This window comes from Dendrobates tinctorius, unplaced genomic scaffold (assembly GCF_039654945.1).
Source record: "Dendrobates tinctorius isolate UK_male_01 unplaced genomic scaffold, ASM3965494v1 ptg000094l, whole genome shotgun sequence".
In the NCBI taxonomy this organism is placed as follows: Eukaryota; Metazoa; Chordata; class Amphibia; order Anura; family Dendrobatidae; genus Dendrobates; species Dendrobates tinctorius.
In genome coordinates this window covers 15,631,508-15,652,000 of record NW_027361762.1, presented here as the reverse complement: position 1 = coordinate 15,652,000, position 20,493 = coordinate 15,631,508, and the positions used below count along the sequence as shown (strand labels likewise).

At 44.1% G+C, this 20,493-nt stretch overlaps 1 protein-coding gene across 14 annotated transcripts in view; it reads right to left on the bottom strand.

The window, feature by feature from the left end:
* SERHL2 (serine hydrolase like 2) overlaps positions 1–20,493 on the bottom strand; it is a 405,871-nt gene that overhangs the window by 68,769 nt on the left and 316,609 nt on the right. For all 14 annotated transcript variants that reach the window (XR_012234322.1, XM_073586685.1, XM_073586692.1 and 11 more), the window contains 2 exons: positions 7,879–7,913; positions 2,152–2,228 (listed from right to left, as the gene is read on the bottom strand). Coding sequence is in view for 13 of the 14 variants with exons in the window: in XM_073586685.1 (XP_073442786.1) it covers positions 2,152–2,228; positions 7,879–7,913 (112 nt within the window). In the remaining variant the exon portion in view is untranslated. The remainder of the gene's footprint in view (positions 1–2,151; positions 2,229–7,878; positions 7,914–20,493) is intronic.

Here is a 20,493-nt window from a genome sequence, read left to right as displayed (position 1 = left end):
TTTTGAATCCATACTTGCAGTAGAGCTGTTATGTTTGGTGGGTACTTTACTGTGTTGTATGGGGGGCTGTTAGGCAATTATACTGTGTTGCATGGATGACAATCCTACTGTGTTGTGTTGGGGATGTGAGGGATCACACTGTGATGGGAGGGGGATGTGAGTACCATCATATTGTGTGGAGAGGTGTTGTGTCTCTATTACATTGTGTGAGATGCTGTTAAAGACTTTATAATGTGAGTGGGGGGCTTTGGGGATACCATACTGTGTGCATGTGTAGGTAAGGGCTCCTTGGGGTTGTAATATAACATGTGGGGGGGCTGTGGAGACATCAGGGAATGCAATGTGAGCACTTTTACTTTCTAAGGCACTCACAGAGGATATCAGTATTTTCTAGGAGGCAACTGTACTGTCTAGAGCAGGGGTCCCCAACCGCCGGTCCGCGGCCCAGCACCGGGCCGCTGCAGTGCCCTTGCCGGTCCGCGGACACAAGGGGAGCCAGGGGCGGTCAGTGGCGTAGCGGGGGCTGGGGCGGCGCGCAGCAGTTCTTAGACTGCCCTCACGTGTAGCGGCGGCCAAGGAGCGATCCAAGCAGCTCCGCTGCCTGCAAGAGGGAATAGCAGGAGTGGAGCTGCAAGGACCTGTCCAGCTTCCTGCCCGCCGCCCGCGCTTCCTGTCTCTGACTGACACAGAGAGGAGCGCGGCCGCTGCTGTGTCAGAGCGAGGAAGCGCGGGCGATGCTGCGGACAGGTGAGAGGAGAGAGGTGGTGTCTGTGTGTGTGTATAATGTGTGTGTGTGTATGTATGTCTGTCTGTGTGTGTACATGTATGTCTGTGTGTGTGTGTGTGTAGGTGGAGCCTGGCCCTGGAGGAGATGGGGACATGAGGAGAAGACCATGATGGGGAGAGAAGGCCATGAGGGGGTAATGGGAGAAGGCCATGATGGGGGTGATGGAGAGAAGGCATTGATGGGAGTGATGGAGAGACGTCAGTGATGGGGTGAAGGCAATGATGGAGAGACAGCAGTGATGGGGTGAAGGCAATGATGGAGAGACAGCAGTGATGGGGTGAAGGCAATGTTGGGGAGAAGGGAGTGATGGGGTGAAGGCAATGATGGAGAGACAGCAGTGATGGGGTGAAGGCAATGATGGAGAGACAGCAGTGATGGGGTGAAGGCAATGATGGAGAGACGGCAGTGATGGGGTGAAGGCAATGATGGAGAGACGGCAGTGATGGGGTGAAGGCAATGATGGAGAGACGGCAGTGATGGGGTGAAGGCAATGATGGGGAGAAGGGAGTGATGGGGTGAAGGCAATGATGGGGAGAAGGGGGTGATGGAGCACTCATTCAAAACCTATGGTGAGTTGAGTCACATTATAAATGTTATTTAATTATAAGTATGCACTGCTACACTACAACCTAGCCCCGCCCCCTTATGACCAAAACCCCGCCCCTGCCACACCTCCATCCCCGCCCTGCCGGGCCATGGAAGAATGGTCTTGCTTGAAACCGGTCCCTGGTGCAAAAAAGGTTGGGGACCACTGGTCTAGAGAGCACAAAAGACAAATTTTACTTTGTAATGGACAGAGTGGTGGGTAGTATTATGTGGGGCACTAACAGGAGCACTGTTTTGCACCACACAGCAGTTGCAGTACTATGGATAAATACGGCAGTAGTAGCTCAGCATTGGAGTGACGGCAGAATGCAGTTTTATCATGATGGTAATAGATGGGGATTTTGGTAGAAATCTGAGAAGTCAAATGTCTGTTTGTTGTAATCTCTGCAGATGAGTTGTGGCTGGAAGAAGTTATCATCGCAGTCTGTGCCAGATGGAAAAGAGGAGAAAAGTGGACAACTCCATGAGAAGTTACTATCTATAATTGTACTGTAATCTCTTAGTCTTTTCTACAGGACTGATATCTACGACCATAAGGTCACCGCATGATGGTAATATCTGTCTTGGTCTTTGTATAGTGACATTTTCACATTAACAGCCTGGTCGCCTGCTGAAATTCCCTTTTACCCACTATTATTTTGGAGCACCTCTGCAGCTGTAGACATGGTCACCTAGGATGAGAGCCCACTCCGATGTGTTTTACCCCCTCTGCTGAACCCCTATTACGCTTATTATCTATAAAGGAATTAAATACTTACAGTATAATATGGACGTCAGACTGAATGGACTTCATGATATGCAAGCACTCCTCGACAGACAGAGGTGCTGAATTGTTCTAAGGACATAAAACAGAAGTTACAGAACAGAGACAAGAAACAATGCTTAGTATTGAATTTTAGTTTCTTTAGTATTGGTTCTTCAATCAGAGATGCTAAACAACTCCCACAAAATCATCATTTCCTCCATAACAAAATACATGAGGTGACTAGAATCGGTGTCTTTCCAACAGTGCACACTATTCGAGCCTTAACCCCAGAATTTGGCCTTATTATCCTCACTCATTTTGTTTTTCATTGTCAAAGTCCAGTCGTCATAATTTTTGTTATTTTCTCCTATTAGGGCTTGTTATTATTTTGCAGAATCGGTTGTACGTATTGTTTAGAGACACCATTTTGCAGTGCATACAACCTATTAACTCTTCATGTAAAGAGCAGTTCCTTCTTTATTTTTTTACCTTAAAAATTGCATGCTACACACAAATACTGACATCTCTCAATCCACAGGGCGGTGTCTGTGCTTGTAACAAGAACTGGGATCTTTCAGACGTCAGTAACTTACAGGTAAAAATTACCAATTTTCATCAGTGTTTTGGATCAGATTTTCAGAAAAGTCTGGTCAGTGTGTCCTTACAATTAGGTTTTCTCCTTCACAATATAAAAAAGTGGCAAATAATTCTCATACTTCTCCTATCGGTCAGAGAAAAACAGACAGCACACAGATGGCATCAGAGTGATGTCACATATTTTCTTAGTTTCATGGCCCAAATCAAAATCAAACACGTCTGAGTTTTGATTTTTGGTGTGGGCCACTATTTTTGCAAAAATACATGGACATGTCTGGACCCCCAAAGTAGGTACAAGTTCTATCCATGAAAACCACTGAGAGCCTGTTTGGGAAAAAGTGACATCTAGAAGAGTACTTAGACTCCAGCTCCAGGTGAAGAATCGCTGCCTTTACATAGATTACATAGCAAAAACCTGCAGACAGATTCCCTTTAAATATACAACCTCTTCAGGGGGTAAGAGGATAAAGACTAATTAACTCCATTTTGACCCTTTATCCCCTCTCTGACATCAGACGTACTATTCGGTCCATGTGACCTGGGCCGGTCTGACCATGGACGGAATAGTACGTCATGTCCTTTAATGCGACACAAGTCGTGGTGATCTCATTAAAATTCCAGCCCCATCTTACATCAGGGAAAATGGTGTCGGCATCACAGGGGGTGTCCCCGCTCACCCGCACTCACGATCACTGTGATTGGCTGTTCAATTCTGAACAGCCAATCATAGCCTCTCTCATTGTTTCAGCCAATCAGATTGAAACAGTGATGTCCCAGGCTAGGATCGAGTTCCGAGGTACTCGATCATAGGCCGATGGCAACACCAGGCATCGGCGAAAACCTTTCAGATTGGCGCGCACGACGATCACATTGATCGCGCCAATCGCAGGGCACAGCCACGGTGTTACCGTGCTTTGCCCTGCCTAGGAGCACCGATCCTAGGCCCGTGCTTAGGAAAGGCCCAGCATGGCCTGCAGCTGCTGATTGGCGCAATTGTCGATTGCGCCAATCACAGGGCACAGCTGTGGTGTGACCGGAGCTGTTAGCGTCGATCCTAGGCCGGTGCCCAGCAACACCGGCGTCACCAGGTGATCCCACCAATGACAGGTCACAGCAGCGGTATGACCGCTCTCTGACCTGTCTGATCTGTCTCCGACCTGTCTGTGACTACTCTGCAGATCCTCACACTAGCTGAGGATTCCTGCAGAGTGGTCACACTGCTAGATCTCCTGCTGTGCTGGGCATTGTGGTGCCACAGAAGCCTGTGACACCACAATCCCTGCTGAAGACAGAAGAAAGAAGACAGAAGAAAGAAGAGAGACTACAACCTTAAGTGTTTTGACCCCTGCCCGATCTCTCTTTATCCACCCCACTCCCCCCCCTTCCCCCTCTTTTTACTCCCTCCATGCCCCCTTTGCGCCGCCTCCGGGCGCACATTTAGCAGCCGCTGAGCATTGACTGGTGATGCAGTTCACCGATCAACACTCGTGCTAGCTTTTCTCTCACCCCCCATTTGCGCCACCTCCGTGCGCACATCCAGCAGCCGCCGAACTTTGAAATGTGAAACAGTTCACTTATCAGAGATAGTGCCTGCTGTTTTACACTGTTTTTCTTTTCACAGACTTTTTTTCTTCCTGGTTCTTTTTTTCTTTTAGCTTTTTCTTTTCAGACAAGATTGCACCAAACACTATCCCCCCCACACATACACAAATAGTTAAAAATAAAGTACTTAACACAAGCACCATACTAATAAAAAATATGTCCCGCCTGTCACGTTCGTCTCAACAGCGCTATTCACTGGAGGAAGTATATGCTTTCCTTGCCTCCGACACTGATAATGAGGGAGAGGATCTCACATTTCTTTATTTCTCGGATTCTTCATCCTCATCCTCTTCCTCGGGTCCTGCGGAACAGCCACGCAGACATCCCAGGACAGAAAATGAGACAGCGCCCACAATTCCAGAAGATGAACAAACGCACCCCACTGCGGACACCGTATAGACCTCGCCTCCCAAAAATTACGAGCCACTGATTACTGTTTTTGTGGCAGAATCAGGAATCAAGTTTGACACCACTGGTGTCACAGAAATAGACTTTTTCAAAGTATTTTTATCAGAGGATTTTGTTAACCTCATAGTGGACCAAACTAATTTATATGCTCGTCAATTTTTGGCGCAAAACCCGGTTCATCATTTTCTAACTGGTCTACTGTAGACACAGTTGAAATGATGCAGATTTGGGGCCTTGTCCTTCACATGGAGATCCTGAAGAAGCCAGAAATTCAGCAGTATTGGAGTGAAGATATTTTATACCACACTCCAGTGTTCCGTATGGTCATGGCCCGGATGCTTTTTGAGACCATCCACAAATTCCTGAAAAGTGTCCCCCACAAGATGATCCCAACAATGACCGTCTGTTCAAAGTTCGGCCGGTCATCGAACACTTCAACAAAAAGTTTGCTGAAGTGTAAGTGCTCCAAAGGGACATCTGCGTGGATGAGTCCTTATTTTGTTTTAAGGGAAGGCTCAAATTCCGACAGTACCTACCCAGCAAGAGAGCCAGGTACGGAATTAAACTCTACAAACTGTGTGAGAGTATCTCAGGGTATACCCACAGGTTTATAGTTTTCGAAGGAAAGGACACCAGAATTGAACCCCCAGAATGTCTTCCTGTCCTGGAAGCGAGTGTGAAAATTGTGTGGGATTTGGTGCACCCACTGCTGGATAAAGGTTATGACCTCTGCACTGATAACTTTTATACCAGCATCCCACTCTTCAAATCCCTCTCTGCACAAGGTACCGCAGCCTGCGGTACTGTCCGCAAAAATCAGAGAGGCCTCCTGAAAACGCTTCTTGGGCAGATACTCAGAATGGGTGACAGCAGAGCCCAACGTAGCGACCACCTACTGGTGGTCAATTACAAGGACTAGAGGAATGTCCTTCTCTTGACTACCATACACAGTGATGGCAGCATTCTCAGCACTGTATGAGGTACATCAGGTCTGCAAACCGGATTGTGTATTTGGGTACAGCAAAAACATGGGGGGGCGTTGATCTCTCTGATTAACTCCTCCAACTGTACAGTGCTTTGAGAAAGGCCAAGGTGTGGTACAAAAAGCAGGCCGTGAACATCGTACAAATGGCAATGCTCAACGCTTTCCTGCTGTCACGATGTGCACGCCACACCAATACGTCATACCTGCAGTTCCAGGAGTTAGTAGTTAAGGCCCTGATATTTGGCACTCAGGAAGGAGCGGGCCCAACTACTTCCGTAACTGAAGGTGCTCGTATTGTACCAGGTCCGCATTTCCCGGGGGTGGTCCCGCAAACTGGAAAAAGAGGCAAGTCTCAAAAAAGGTGCCCAGTGTGTTACAAAAGGGGAATACGCAAGGACACCATTTATCAATGCGACACCTGACCCGAAAAACCGGGCCTGTGTATGAAAGATTGCTTCAAACTGTACCACACCTACATGCACTGCTAATTTACTTAAATTTACATAACAGGAAACAGTATGTTAGTTCCAAATAGGGGGCACATCTAGAAAAGTTCATTTGGGGTCTAGTTTCCAATAAGGGGGCACATGTTGAGCATTTCGTTAGTTCCTTAGGGGTCTAGTTTCCAAAATTATGTCACTTGTTTTCAGTTATTTTTTTTTTTTAACTCTTTAGGCACATCAGGGGCTCTGCAAACAGAACATGATGCTCGCAGACCATTTCATCAAAGTCTGCGCATTCCAAAACATCACTACTTCCCTTCTGAGCCCCGACGTGTGCCCCAACAGTATTTTTCCCACATATGGGGTATCAGCATTCGCAGGACAAATTGGAAAACAACTTTTGGGGTCTAATTTCTCCTGTTACCCTTGGGAAAATTAAAAATTGTGGACTAAAAGATTGTCTGTGGAAAAAATATGATTTTTTTTATTTTCACGCCTGGGTGTTATAAACTTTACTGAAGCACTTGGGGGGTCAAATTCCTCACCACACATCTAGATAAGTTCCTTGGGGGGTCTAGTTTACAAAATGGGGTCACTTGTTCGGGGTTTCCACTGTTTAGGCACAGCAGGGGCTCTCCAAACGTGACATGGCATCCGATCTCAATTCCAGCCAATTTTTGTTTGAAAAAGTCAAAGGGGCTCCTTCCTTTCAGAGCTCTGCAGTGCGCCCAAAGAGTGGTTTTCCCCCACATATGGTGTATCAGCGTACTCAGGAGAAATTGTAAAACAACTTTATCTGTCCATTTTCTCCTTTTAACCTTGTGAAAATAAAAAAATTGTTGCTAAAAGATAATTTTTGTGACTAAAAAGTTAAATGTTCATTTTTTTCTTCCATGTTGCTTCTGATCCTGTTAAACACCTGAAGGGTTAATAAACTTCTTGAATGTGGTTTTGATCAGCTTGGGGGGTGCAGTTTTTAGAATGGTGACTTCGAAAAAAAATGGTTTAGTAAATTATGTTGTAAAAATGAGAAATTGCTGTTTAACTTTTAACCCTTATAACTTCCTAACAAAAAAAAAAATTGTTTCCAAAATTGTGATGATGTAAAGTAGACATGTGGGAAATGTTATTTAGTAACTATTTTCTGTGACATATTGCTTTGTTTTAATGGCATAAAAATTCAAAGTTTGAAAATTTCAAAAATTTTTGCCAAATTTCTGGGTTTTTTTTCACAAATTAAACGCAAGTTATGTCAAAGAAATTTTACAATATGTCACAAATAAACAAACAATCTCAGAATCGCCGTTAAAGCATTCCAGAGTTATAACCTCAAAAAGGGACAGTGGTCAGAATTTTAAAAATTGGCCTGTCAGTAGCGGGCAAACCATCCTTGGGGGGGTAAAGGGGTTAAGGATCCTTCCTACATGATTTAGGATATAATATCAAACTAAACACAAACCAAACACTCCTTATGCAGGCTAGGCCCTATCCACAAGTAGACATTTCCCTCTTCAACATGTCAGAAACCTTGCATTTAGCCAAATCAGACTGCCTGCACTGCAGTGAGGTGTAAACACCCTGAAATATGCTTCTGCAAATGCAGTCTGGTTTTAAGACTGCTACATACAATTGGTGGTGCTGAATGCAATATGAAATGTAGCCTTCTTGGAGCCCTTCTGCATTTCAATAAAAACTTGAATCTTACCACAGTGATCCTTATGTCGCGGCTAAAGACCACACCTAGAAATAAAAACAAAAAAAAACCATCATTTTAGTAAAGAATTGGTTTCTTTATACAGTATGTGGGATGCTATTGCTATTATAAACATTGCAACTGCTTCAAAATATTTTGTCCAATTTCACCCATAGGAAAAGTTTTGCTAAATGGGTTGTCTGCTACTGGACAGAATCTGTCAGAAGAGTCAACCGTACTGACAGAAGCTGATGGGCTGCTATTTCATCAAAGCGGACATCTGCATAAACGGAATATTAATGATAACACCAACAGAGAAAAATGAAGGAGCAATTTGATCCAAAAAATACAAATTTATTTATATAAAATTAAAAACATATCATACCAATAACACTTTACATATAGATACAGAATACACAAATGATGGTAAATACCTATCCCTAACCACTAAATCACAGCTGTGAATCAGAGAAATGTTTAGGACCACATTACGGTGTGTCATATTTTATTGCACTAAAGTATCCATCAATATTTATCCTAAATAACCACATATACAACTTATACAAGGCAAGTACCCAGAGTATTCTGACTAGTAGACCTCCAAATGTGATTTATACTGGTACTATTACTTAATCCGTAATAGTCACCATCAGAATTATCAATGAAGGACTATATCATGTGTCTGACTGATCACTATCAATAAAATTGATAAACACCATGCCTCACATTTGATAGAATGTATAATAAAGATAAGTATATAGATAATAACAACCTAGAAATGATTAATAATTTACCTGCAGTCATGTTGCCGCCTAGGTATGTGGACCAGTGGCGCTGCGGGCAGATAAAGGTGGGCACATACAGTATAAGGTGAGAGCTGTGTTCAGATGGGGTCCCTAGTAGATAATCTTTTTCTATAATTGCCTTGTAATGTTTTCATTTCCTGTTCTGTCCAGATGTCACCATATCCCAGAATTCCAAGCGGAGGAAGTTCACCGACCGCTATATTGGGTCACCGAAGTGATGGGTGTCTCAATTTGGAAACTGCTGCTGGTACCAACCTATTGCGCGGTACCACCAGCGGAACATTGTTGCTCCTCACACTCAGACTCACACACTCAGACTCACACAGCCTCTTGCGCGGTACCACCAACGGAACACCGTCGCACTGCGCCTGCACGAATTCTGCACAGGCACAGTGAATCATTCGGCTGATCCCAGCGGTAGATGCACGACGTGTCTACAGGCAGAGGAAGCTGGTCACATTAAAGGTGTTTTCCCACAAACGAAAGTTCATTTTAAAAATTCTCTGAGTGTACGAAGCATACCACATCTCCTGGGCAGGGGAGAAAGCAAAAGACCATACTGGCACTACAGTAGGAGATGACAGAGGATTCATTTTGTGAGGTAAAATATTTCACTCACTGTTTTTAAACAATATTTTACCTCACAAAAAGTATCCTCTGCGATCTGCTGCTGTAATGTCAGCATACCGCCCAACTTTTGAAGAAGGGAAAGAGGGATAAAGGCTGCAGTGAATTTTAGGCCATGCCCCCAACCACACCCATTTCACAACTAGTCACACTCATGTCCATGCCCCAACCGCACCCATTTAGCACTGCTGATCACACCGACTGGTACTGAGGGCACAGTGACAGGCATTATGGGCATAGTAGCTGGTACTATGGGCACACTGACTGGAACTGAAGAAAAAAGAAAGAACAGAGAGAGAGAAAAAAAGAAAACAGCGAGAAAGAAAGGAGAGAGAGAAAGAAAGAAAGAAAGAAAGAACAGAGAGAGAAAGAAAGAACAGAGAAAGGAAAAACAGAGAGAAAAGAAAACAGAGAAAGAAAGAACAGAGAAAGAAAGGGGAAAGAAAGAAGAGAGAGAGAAAAGAAAGAAATAAAGAACAGAGAGAAAGAAAGGGGGAAGAAAGGACAGAGAGGGAAAAAAGAAAGGACAGAGAGGGAAAAAAGAAAGAAAGAACAGAGAGAACAAACAGAGAAAGAAAGAACAGAGAGAGAGAAAGAGAGGAAAGAAAGAACAGAGAGAGAGAGAGAACAGGAAGAGAGAGAAAAAGAAAGCTAAAGAAAGAACAGACAGAAAGAAAAAGAACAGAGAGAATGAAAGAACAGAGAGAAAGAAAGAAAGAGGGGAAAGAAAGAACAGAGAGAAAGAAAGAACAGAGAGAAAAATTAGAGAGAAAGAAAGAAAGAACAGAGAGAGAAAGGAAGAACACAGAGAGAAAGGGGAAAGAAAAAGAACAGAGAGGGAGAGAGAAAGAAAGAAAAGAACAGAGAAAGAAATAGGGGAAAGAAAGAACAGAGAGAGAGAAAGAACACAGAGAGAGAGAGAAAGAACAGAGAGAGAGAAAGAACAGAGAGAGAGAAAGAACACAGAGAAAGAACACAGAGAGAGAGAAAAATTAGAGAGAAAAAAACGAAGAGAGAAAGGGGAAAGAAAGAAAGAACAGAGAGGGAGAGAGAGAGTGAGAGAGCGAAAACAGAGGAAGAAATAGGGGAAAGAAAGAACAGAGAGAGAAAGAAAGAACAGAGAGAGAGAAAGAAAGAACAGAGAGAGAGAAAGAAAGAACAGAGAGAGAGAAAGAAAGAACAGAGCGAGAGAAAGAAAGAACAGAGCGAGAGAAAGAAAGAACAGAGCGAGAGAAAGAAAGAACAGAGCGAGAGAAAGAAAGAACAGAGCGAGAGAAAGAAAGAACAGAGCGAGAGAAAGAAAGAACAGAGAGAGAAAGAAAAGAACAGAGAGAGAAAAAAAGAAAGAACAGAGAGAGAAAAAAAGAAAGAACAGAGAGAGAAAGAAAGAAAGAAAGAAAGAAAGAACAGAAAGAAAAAGAAAGAAAGAACAGAGAGAAAAAAAATAGATTTAGTCTTACTGGTAATTCGGTTTCTAGGAACCTTCCACGACAGCCATATCGGAGGATGTCTCCCCGCCCTAATGGGGGACAGGAAATGCACAAGAGGTTAAATAGCCCTCCTCTTCCTGCTACCTCCAGTGTTTTTTCTGTACACACTAGCATGTATAGTTACCACCAAAGAGCAGGAATCGTCCAGTAAGCATCAGATAGGGAGGGAAATTAGTGCTGTCGTGGAAGGTTCCTAGAAACCAAATTACCGGTAAAGCTAATTCTATTTTCTCTAGTCACCTTCCACGACATCCATATCGGAGGAATACCAACAACTAATTTCTAAGGGAGGGACAACAGCCTGCAGAACACGTCTGCCAAACGTTAAATCCCTGTTGAAATTTAGTCTATAATGGTCTGGTGAATGTTTGGACAGACGACCAGGTGGCGGCTCTGCATATCTGCTCTGAAGATGCGTTCCCTCTTTCTGCCCACGATGCTGATACTGAACGAGTAGAGTGGGCTTTTAGAGACGTAGGAGGAGGAACGTTCTGTGCCGCGTAGGTGAGGCTGATAGCTTGCTTGATCCAATTCGCAATTGTATTTTTTGCGGCCTTTTAGCCTTTATTCTGATTGGAAATTTAAATGAATAAATTCTGGTCAATCCTCCAACTCTCTGTCTGCTGGAGGTAGAAGAGAACTACTCTACGAACATCGAGTGTGTGAAAGGCTTCTTCTTTCGTGTTGGAGGGGTTTGCACAGAAGGAAGGCAATACAATGTCTTGGAACCTATGGAAGTTCGAGACTACCTTAGGCATAAAGGAGGGATCTAACCTCAGGATGATGCTATCCTCCGTGATGGTTAAATATGGCTCCTGTATTGAAAGGGCCTGCAATTCTCCTATGCGCCTTGCGGTAGTAATTGCCACCAGGAACACAGTTTTTAGCGTTAAGTTTTTCAGAGTCGTGGAAGACAGTGGTTCAAACGGCTCCCTGGTCAAGCCCCTGATAACTAGGTTCAAGTCCCATGGGGGGACCTGACTACGGAGTCTGGGACGGATCCTAGATGCTGAGGTTATGAATCACTTGATCAATCGATGGTTTGCCAGATCTTGGTCGTAGAATGAACTAAGGGCTGACACCTGGACCTCTAAGTACTAGGTGTGAGCCCCAGATCTAGGCCGTCTTGAAGAAACTCTAAGATCTGTGCGATATTAGGTTGAAAGGAATCTGGAGCATTTGGGGAACACCAAGATGAAAACTTCTTCCAAACCTTCCCGTAAATGGTGTTAGTCACTGGTTTCCTACACTTTTGTAGAGTTTGGATTACTTTTTCGGATAGGCTTGTAGCCCTTAGAATTCCAGCTTCAGTAGCCAGGCCGCAAGGTTCATTTTGTGCGGGTCTGGGTGCAGTAGAGGGCCCTGGTGAAGGAGATTGGGCCTCTGGGGCAGAAGTATTGGACCTTCCTGAGCCATGTTTCGTAGGGCTCCGTACCAACTTCTCCCTGGCCACAAGGGAGCTTGTTATGAATTTGTCACCAAGGAAGAAAAAACAAAAAGCAAGCTAAGCCCAGAAAACCGGAGAGGTTGGTAACTAGTGGATTGCAGACCCCTGATCCTATACACACAACTAGCAGTAGCCGTGGAGCGTGCCTACGGTGGTCCTAGACACCTCATCACGGTCGGAGAACTAAATAAGCCTAAAGAAAGAAAGGGAAAATCTAAACTGCCCCAGAGCAGACCCCAAAGCAATAGACAGCCCCCAACATGTATTGTCGATGAAACAAGATGAAAACACAAACACAGATAGAAAGATAGGCTGAGCAAACGATGGGGCCCTCACTAACTAGAAAGGACAGGAAAGAAAAGCTGCTGTCTGCAATCACGCAAAAAACCCTGCAAAAAATGTCCAACACGTCTGATAGAAAAAGGCCCTGAAGTCGCTAGACTTCAATTCCCTATATCAGCACTCAGGTATAGTCTGAAGACAGAGCAAAAGAGATCAACTGATCAGAGACAAAATGGGGATTCAGCCCAGTCCCAGCCAGGGCTGGCTGAACACCAAAACTAAGTAAACCAGACGAAAACTCATATGAACAATAGCAGAGAAAACTTAGCTTTAAGAAGGCAGGAACCAAACTGGAAACCAGAAGCCACAGTCAGGAGAAATCACCAGCAAGAAACTAGGGAGTCGGCTGCCTTAAATCCAATCAGAAAAAGTCACTAATTCATGGAGATTAGAAAAAGACTTTGTGTACATACAAATCCCCTTAAAAAACAATTTATTAATGATAGTAAAAAACACCTTCCCAGTGAAAATTGAGAAATATCAAAAATGAAAAAAGACCTAGTCTAAAGTGCTGCATAGCCCTACATTAAGGCCTAACTGATACCTTCCTAGCCGTGGAGGTTGGCACCCTAATAGTACGATATTGGCGCCCCCACTCAACGAGGACTATCCCTCGCTTCCCTAGTGATCCCTAATATCACAGAGGGGAAAACAATTTTCAAATAGAACAGTGGTGAAATAATCAGAATGCCCTAGGATTCATGCAGACCAGACAAATAAATTTTAAAGAATACAACGATAAAAACATTTCAACCATAACATGATATCATGTGACCTATAAAATAGAATGACGTCAATAAGGCCAAATCAGCAGCTATTCTCACTCGGAGAGATAAACATCCTCAGATACAATCACCAGATAATAAAAGGTCACTTATCATGTCTTATGGGGGAACCCTCAACGCGTTTCCCCGCCGTAGCGGTTCATCAGGAGGAATAATCCTTTCAGAGATATTGTTGCTGCTTTATGCCTGATACCACAATAATGATGGCACCAGGGGTCAAAAAAACGGATTTAAATAACCGGCATAATTATATTGCATACCACCCACTATCTGGCGGTCCAATCGGTGTGAAGGTGTAAATACCTGAAACCCAGGTGTGCACCAAAAAGATATACTATGTACCTGAAAGCCCGCCGCTACATTCAATGTTCAGAGCGGAAGGAGGTCATTAGCGTGCGTTCCACGGAGGGGCGTATCAAACATGGCGCCCATACTTCCGGTCGCGCAAACCCCTTATCGGGCTGTAGCTGAGGAACTGTCTTGTGTGGGCAGAGCGGAGGGGAAACAAAGATGGCGCCGGGACTTCCGGTCACATGCTTCCCCTTTGTTCCAGGATGTAACCATGGAAACAACCAGAGAGCACATCGCACAAGGGGAATCAAAGATGGCGCCGGGACTTCCGGTCACATACTTCCCCTTTGCTCCAGGATGTAACCATGGAAACAACCAGAGAGCGCATCGCACAAGGTGAATCAAAAAATAAAAACAAACACCCCTGCCCCCAGCATGATGTCCCAGAGGTCAATAGCCAGAGGACCTATCAAATCATCAATTAAAGCATTACTGTGACATAAAAAGAATATACCAATATGGTTACTAAAGATTTTGTAAATTTTATAAAGAGTCACTATGGCACAGTAAATATAACCCTAGCAGTATTCGCAGATAAATGGTAGGTCTAGTAGTTACACTACCCTAATTTTTGGCATAACTACACACACATAATGTTGCACATTCCAGGCTCAAAAATATTACTAAAGAATAACTATAAAACAACAGCAATGCATATTGCTGTATAATAAACCAGATCCGCCATACAATGTGGTCCATGCCATACAGGCATCATCCAATATGCCAGACATATAGATCCCCTCATCATCACCCCCTCAGGGAGAACAGAGGGCAAATTCAACCAACCAAAGAATTAATCATAAAAAACAGGCATATGACATATATTCATTCATCCCATTTGGAGAGACAGATTGTAATCTGAACATCCATTCACATTCCCGTCTCAGAATTAAATTGTCTAGATTACCTCCCCTTGCCCTTGGTTTAATTAATTCAATCATATTAAAGGTGATGTCACCCATTCGGCCCTGATGTATCGCATTAATGTGCCTGGCGACAGGGGTATCACGTTTGTTTCTGATATCCCCCAGGTGTTCACCCACCCTCACCCTTAATTCTCTAGTGGTTTTTCCCACATAATCCAATGGGCAGGTACACGTGGCCTTATAGACCAGACCTGTTGATCTACAGTTTCCAAAATCCCTCACATAAAAGGTCTTACCGTTGTATGAGCTCCTAAAGGTTTTGCATTGAAGCATATATTTGCATCTAGTACAGTCTCCACATTTAAAAAAGCCCAAAGGTTTCCTGTCCAACCATGTGCCCGTCCCCTTAGGTCTTTGATAGAGGCTGTGCACAAGCCGATCCCCTATAGATCTACCTTTTCTATATGTAATGGAGGGTTTAGATGGTATCAGCCCCTTCAAGTTCGGGTCAGCTAACAGTATCCCCCAATGTTTTTTAAGAACATGGTATACCCTGTCTGACTGGCCATCATAAGTGCCAATAAGTCTGACAGCAGTATCCATAGATGCATCTTCTTTTTTTGAGAGAAGGCCTATCCGCTATAAATGCTTCATGCCATGGCCCATCCAGGAAACGTGGGGGATAGCCCCTGTTTCTGAACCTATTATATAGGTCATTGGCCTGTTTCCTATAGACATTCAACTCCGAGCAGTTCCTCCGAATCCTGAGAAACTGCCCCTTAGGTATCCCCCTCCTCAGGGGCTCCGGGTGATGGCTTGTCCATCTCAACAAACTGTTTGTTGCAGTAGGCTTCCTATAGGTACATGTGCTGATCCTTCCATCACCATTCTTTGAAATCGTCAAATCAAGAAAATTAATACTTGTGGTATGACTCTCTGAGGTAAACCTCAGTCCCACTACATTCCTATTAATACATTCAATGAAGCGAAGGAAATCTAAATCGGGGCCAGACCAGAATATCAGAATGTCATCGATATATCTGGCCCAGAGATTAATAAACGGAATCCACCACTCCTCCTCCCCCCCGAAAATATGGGTTTCCTCCCACCAGCCCAGGAAGATATTAGCATACGTGGGGGCACAAGGGCTCCCCATCGCAGTCCCCCTGAGCTGGTGGAAGTACTTACAATCGAAGAGGAAGTAATTCCTGGTGAGGACAAATCCCAACAATTTTTTAACAAAACAATTATGTGTCTGACATTCAACTGCTCTCGTTTGTAGAAAATGGGTTACCGCCTTCAAGCCCCACTCATGTGGAATGCAGCTATATAGTGCCTCCACATCAATAGACGCCAGAAGGGTGTTTTCCTCCAGAACAACACCCTCCAGCAGATTCAACAAATGTGATGTGTCGCGTACATAGGACGGTAATGTGGTCACAAACGGTCTCAAGACCTTATCCAGATAGACACCACTGTTCTGGGTGAGCGAGTCTATTCCAGAGACTATGGGGCGACCCTTCAGTGGTTCAAGCCCTTTGTGCACCTTTGGTAATGCATAAAAAGTTGCTATCATAGGAGAGTTCGGGAGTAAAAATCGAAATTCATTATCTGAAATCACCCTGTTCTCCTTTGCCTCACTTAAAATGGATAATAACTCATCTCTATACCCAGATGTTGGGTTATCCCGTAAGACCTCATATGTGTCCTCATGATTCAGGAGCGCATAACACATTGCCCTGTACTTGTTATGATCCATAAGCACCAGGTTACCTCCCTTATCTGAGGCTTTAATGATTATTTTAGCATTTTTTTCAAGTCCCTCAAGAGCCAACTCCTCAAAGTGGGAGAGATTAGATGGATGGCTCCGATTTATACTTGAAATTTTACGGAGATCCTCCTCCACCATCTTAGTGAAGATATCAATGCTCATAACCTCATTATTAGGTGGCATCCTGGTGCTTCTATTTTTTAGGGTAGTAAATGGGCCCAAGCCCCGTGGTTGCTCATTCTCCCTCAGGAGACTAGTCAGAGCTTCCAGGCCCTCCATGTCTTCCTCCGATAGACCCAGTCGGAGGCACTGTTCACGGTCATGTTGCTTAAAGAAAAGTTTCCACTTCAGATTACGGCCAAATAGGTTCAAATCCTTAACCCAATTAAAGCAGTTGAATGTATTAGTTGGCACAAAATTAAGGCCTTTCAGAAACAGGGGCTATCCCCCACGTTTCCTGGATGGGCCATGGCATGAAGCATTTATAGCGGATAGGCCTTCTCTCCTCCTCTCAAAAAAAGAAGATGCATCTATGGATACTGCTGTCAGACTTATTGGCACTTATGATGGCCAGTCAGACAGGGTATACCATGTTCTTAAAAAACATTGGGGGATACTGTTAGCTGACCCGAACTTGAAGGGGCTGATACCATCTAAACCCTCCATTACATATAGAAAAGGGAGATCTATAGGGGATCGGCTTGTGCACAGCCTCTATCAAAGACCTAAGGGGACGGGCACATGGTTGGACAGGAAACCTTTGGGCTTTTTTAAATGTGGAGACTGTACTAGATGCAAATATATGCTTCAATGCAAAACCTTTAGGAGCTCATACAACGGTAAGACCTTTTATGTGAGGGATTTTGGAAACTGTAGATCAACAGGTCTGGTCTATAAGGCCACGTGTACCTGCCCATTGGATTATGTGGGAAAAACCACTAGAGAATTAAGGGTGAGGGTGGGTGAACACCTGGGGGATATCAGAAACAAACGTGATACCCCTGTCGCCAGGCACATTAATGCGATACATCAGGGCCGAATGGGTGACATCACCTTTAATATGATTGAATTAATTAAACCAAGGGCAAGGGGAGGTAATCTAGACAATTTAATTCTGAGACGGGAATGTGAATGGATGTTCAGATTACAATCTGTCTCTCCAAATGGGATGAATGAATATATGTCATATGCCTGTTTTTTATGATTAATTCTTTGTTTGGTTGAATTTGCCCTCTGTTCTCCCTGAGGGGGTGATGATGAGGGGATCTATATGTCTGGCATATTGGATGATGCCTGTATGGCATGGACCACATTGTATGGCGGATCTGGTTTATTATACAGCAATATGCATTGCTGTTGTTTTATAGTTATTCTTTAGTAATATTTTTGAGCCTGGAATGTGCAACATTATGTGTGTGTAGTTATGCCAAAAATTAGGGTAGTGTAACTACTAGACCTACCATTTATCTGCGAATACTGCTAGGGTTATATTTACTGTGCCATAGTGACTCTTTATAAAATTTACAAAATCTTTAGTAACCATATTGGTATATTCTTTTTATGTCACAGTAATGCTTTAATTGATGATTTGATAGGTCCTCTGGCTATTGACCTCTGGGACATCATGCTGGGGGCAGGGGTGTTTGTTTTTATTTTTTGATTCACCTTGTGCGATGCGCTCTCTGGTTGTTTCCATGGTTACATCCTGGAGCAAAGGGGAAGTATGTGACCGGAAGTCCCGGCGCCATCTTTGATTCCCCTTGTGCGATGTGCTCTCTGGTTGTTTCCATGGTTACATCCTGGAGCAAAGGGGAAGCATGTGACCGGAAGTCCCGGCGCCATCTTTGTTTCCCCTCCGCTCTGCCCACACAAGACAGTTCCTCAGCTACAGCCCGATAAGGGGTTTGCGCGACCGGAAGTATGGGCGCCCTGTTTGATACGCCCCTCCGTGGAACGCACGCTAATGACCTCCTTCCGCTCTGAACATTGAATGTAGCGGCGGGCTTTCAGGTACATAGTATATCTTTTTGGTGCACACCTGGGTTTCAGGTATTTACACCTTCACACCGATTGGACCGCCAGATAGTGGGTGGTATGCAATATAATTATGCCGGTTATTTAAATCCGTTTTTTTCCCCTGGTGCCATCATTATTGTGGTATCAGGCATGAAGCAGCAACAATATCTCTGAAAGGATTATTCCTCCTGATGAACCGCTACGGCGGGGAAACGCGTTGAGGGTTCCCCCATAAGACATGATAAGTGACCTTTTATTATCTGGTGATTGTATCTGAGGATGTTTATCTCTCCGAGTGAGAATAGCTGCTGATTTGGCCTTATTGAGGTCATTCTATTTTATAGGTCACATGATATCATGTTATGGTTGAAATGTTTTTATCGTTGTATTCTTTAAAATTTATTTGTCTGGTCTGCATGAATCCTAGGGCATTCTGATTATTTCACCACTGTTCTATTTGAAAATTGTTTTCCCCTCTGTGATATTAGGGATCACTAGGGAAGCGAGGGATAGTCCTCGTTGAGTGGGGGAGCCAATATCGTACTATTAGGGTGCCAACCTCCACGGCTAGGAAGGTATCAGTTAGGCCTTAATGTAGGGCTATGCAGCACTTTAGACTAGGTCTTTTTTCATTTTTGATATTTCTCAATTTTCACTGGGAAGGTGTTTTTTACTATCATTAATAAATTGTTTTTTAAGGGGATTTGTATGTACTTAAATCCAATCAGAAATTCCTGATGTCCAATCACAGTCCTCTTCCTCAGGTGGTGGCCGGTCTCTGCCATTTAGATCAGCTTAATTATTTCCCTTCACCAACAGAGGGACTCCAGATAGAGAACTCACTACTCCTCTGTCAGCACAGCCAGCTCCATAACCCTCACCAGATGCCAGAGGCAAACCCGAAAATGAGCTCACAACAGTACCCCCCCCTTGAGGAGGGGTCACCGAACCCTAATCCACGCCACCGTGACGATCAGGATGGGCCCGATGAAAAGCACGAACCAATCTATCGGCATGAATATCAGAGGCAGAGAACAAAGAATAGTCCTCCTGGACATAACCCTTCCACTTGACCAAATACTGCAGTCTCCGTCTAGCCAGACGAGAATCCAGTATTTTCTCTAACTCATATTCCACATTACCTTTAACCAATACAGGGTCAGGAGGTGCCGCCATAGGAACTACTGGCTCAACATATCTCTTCAACAGCGACTTATGAAACACGTTATGGATCTTAAACGTAACAGGAAGAGCCAATCGAAAAGAAACCGGATTAAGAATCTCCAAAATCTTGTAAGGTCCAATAAATCTTGGCTTGAACTTTGGAGAAGCCACCTTTATAGAGATATTCTTTGATGACAACCAAACCATATCAGCCACTTTAAACCGGGGACCAATGGTCCTATGCCGGTTAGAAAACCGCTGGGCCTTTTCCTGGAAGAGAGAGACAACTTACCCACTACTTGGTCCCAAATCTGTTGCATTCTCTCTACCACAGTGTCAACACCTGGGCAGGATGAAGATTCCACTTGCCCTGAAGAAAATCGAGGATGAAACCCAAAGTTACAGAAAAAGGGGGACATCAAGGTGGCAGAACTAGCTCTATTATTTAAAGCGAATTCGGCCAAGGGCAAAAATGAAACCCAATCATCCTGATCAGCAGATATAAAACATCTCAAATAGGACTCCAAAGTCTGGTTTGTTCTCATCGTCTGCCCATTGGTCTGAGGGTGAAACGCAGAGGAGAAGGACAACTGAATTCCCAGCTTGGAACAAAAGGCTTTCCAGAATCTGGAAACAAACTGAACTCCTCTGTCCGATACAATGTTCTCAGGAATCCCATGTAACCGAACCACCTGTTGTAAAAACAAGGGTACCAACTCTGAGGAAGATGGCAATTTTGGGAGTGGTACAAGATGGACCATCTTAGAGAATCTATCACAAATCACCCAGATAACAGTCATTCTCTGAGAGACAGGAAGACCAGAAACAAAATCGATTGAAACATGGGTCCATGGCCTCTTAGGCACCGGCAAGGGCATCAACAACCCACTAGAGCGAGAACAGTGTTTAGACCGGGAACAAGTCCCACAGGACTGCACAAAATTCCTGACATCACGAGATAA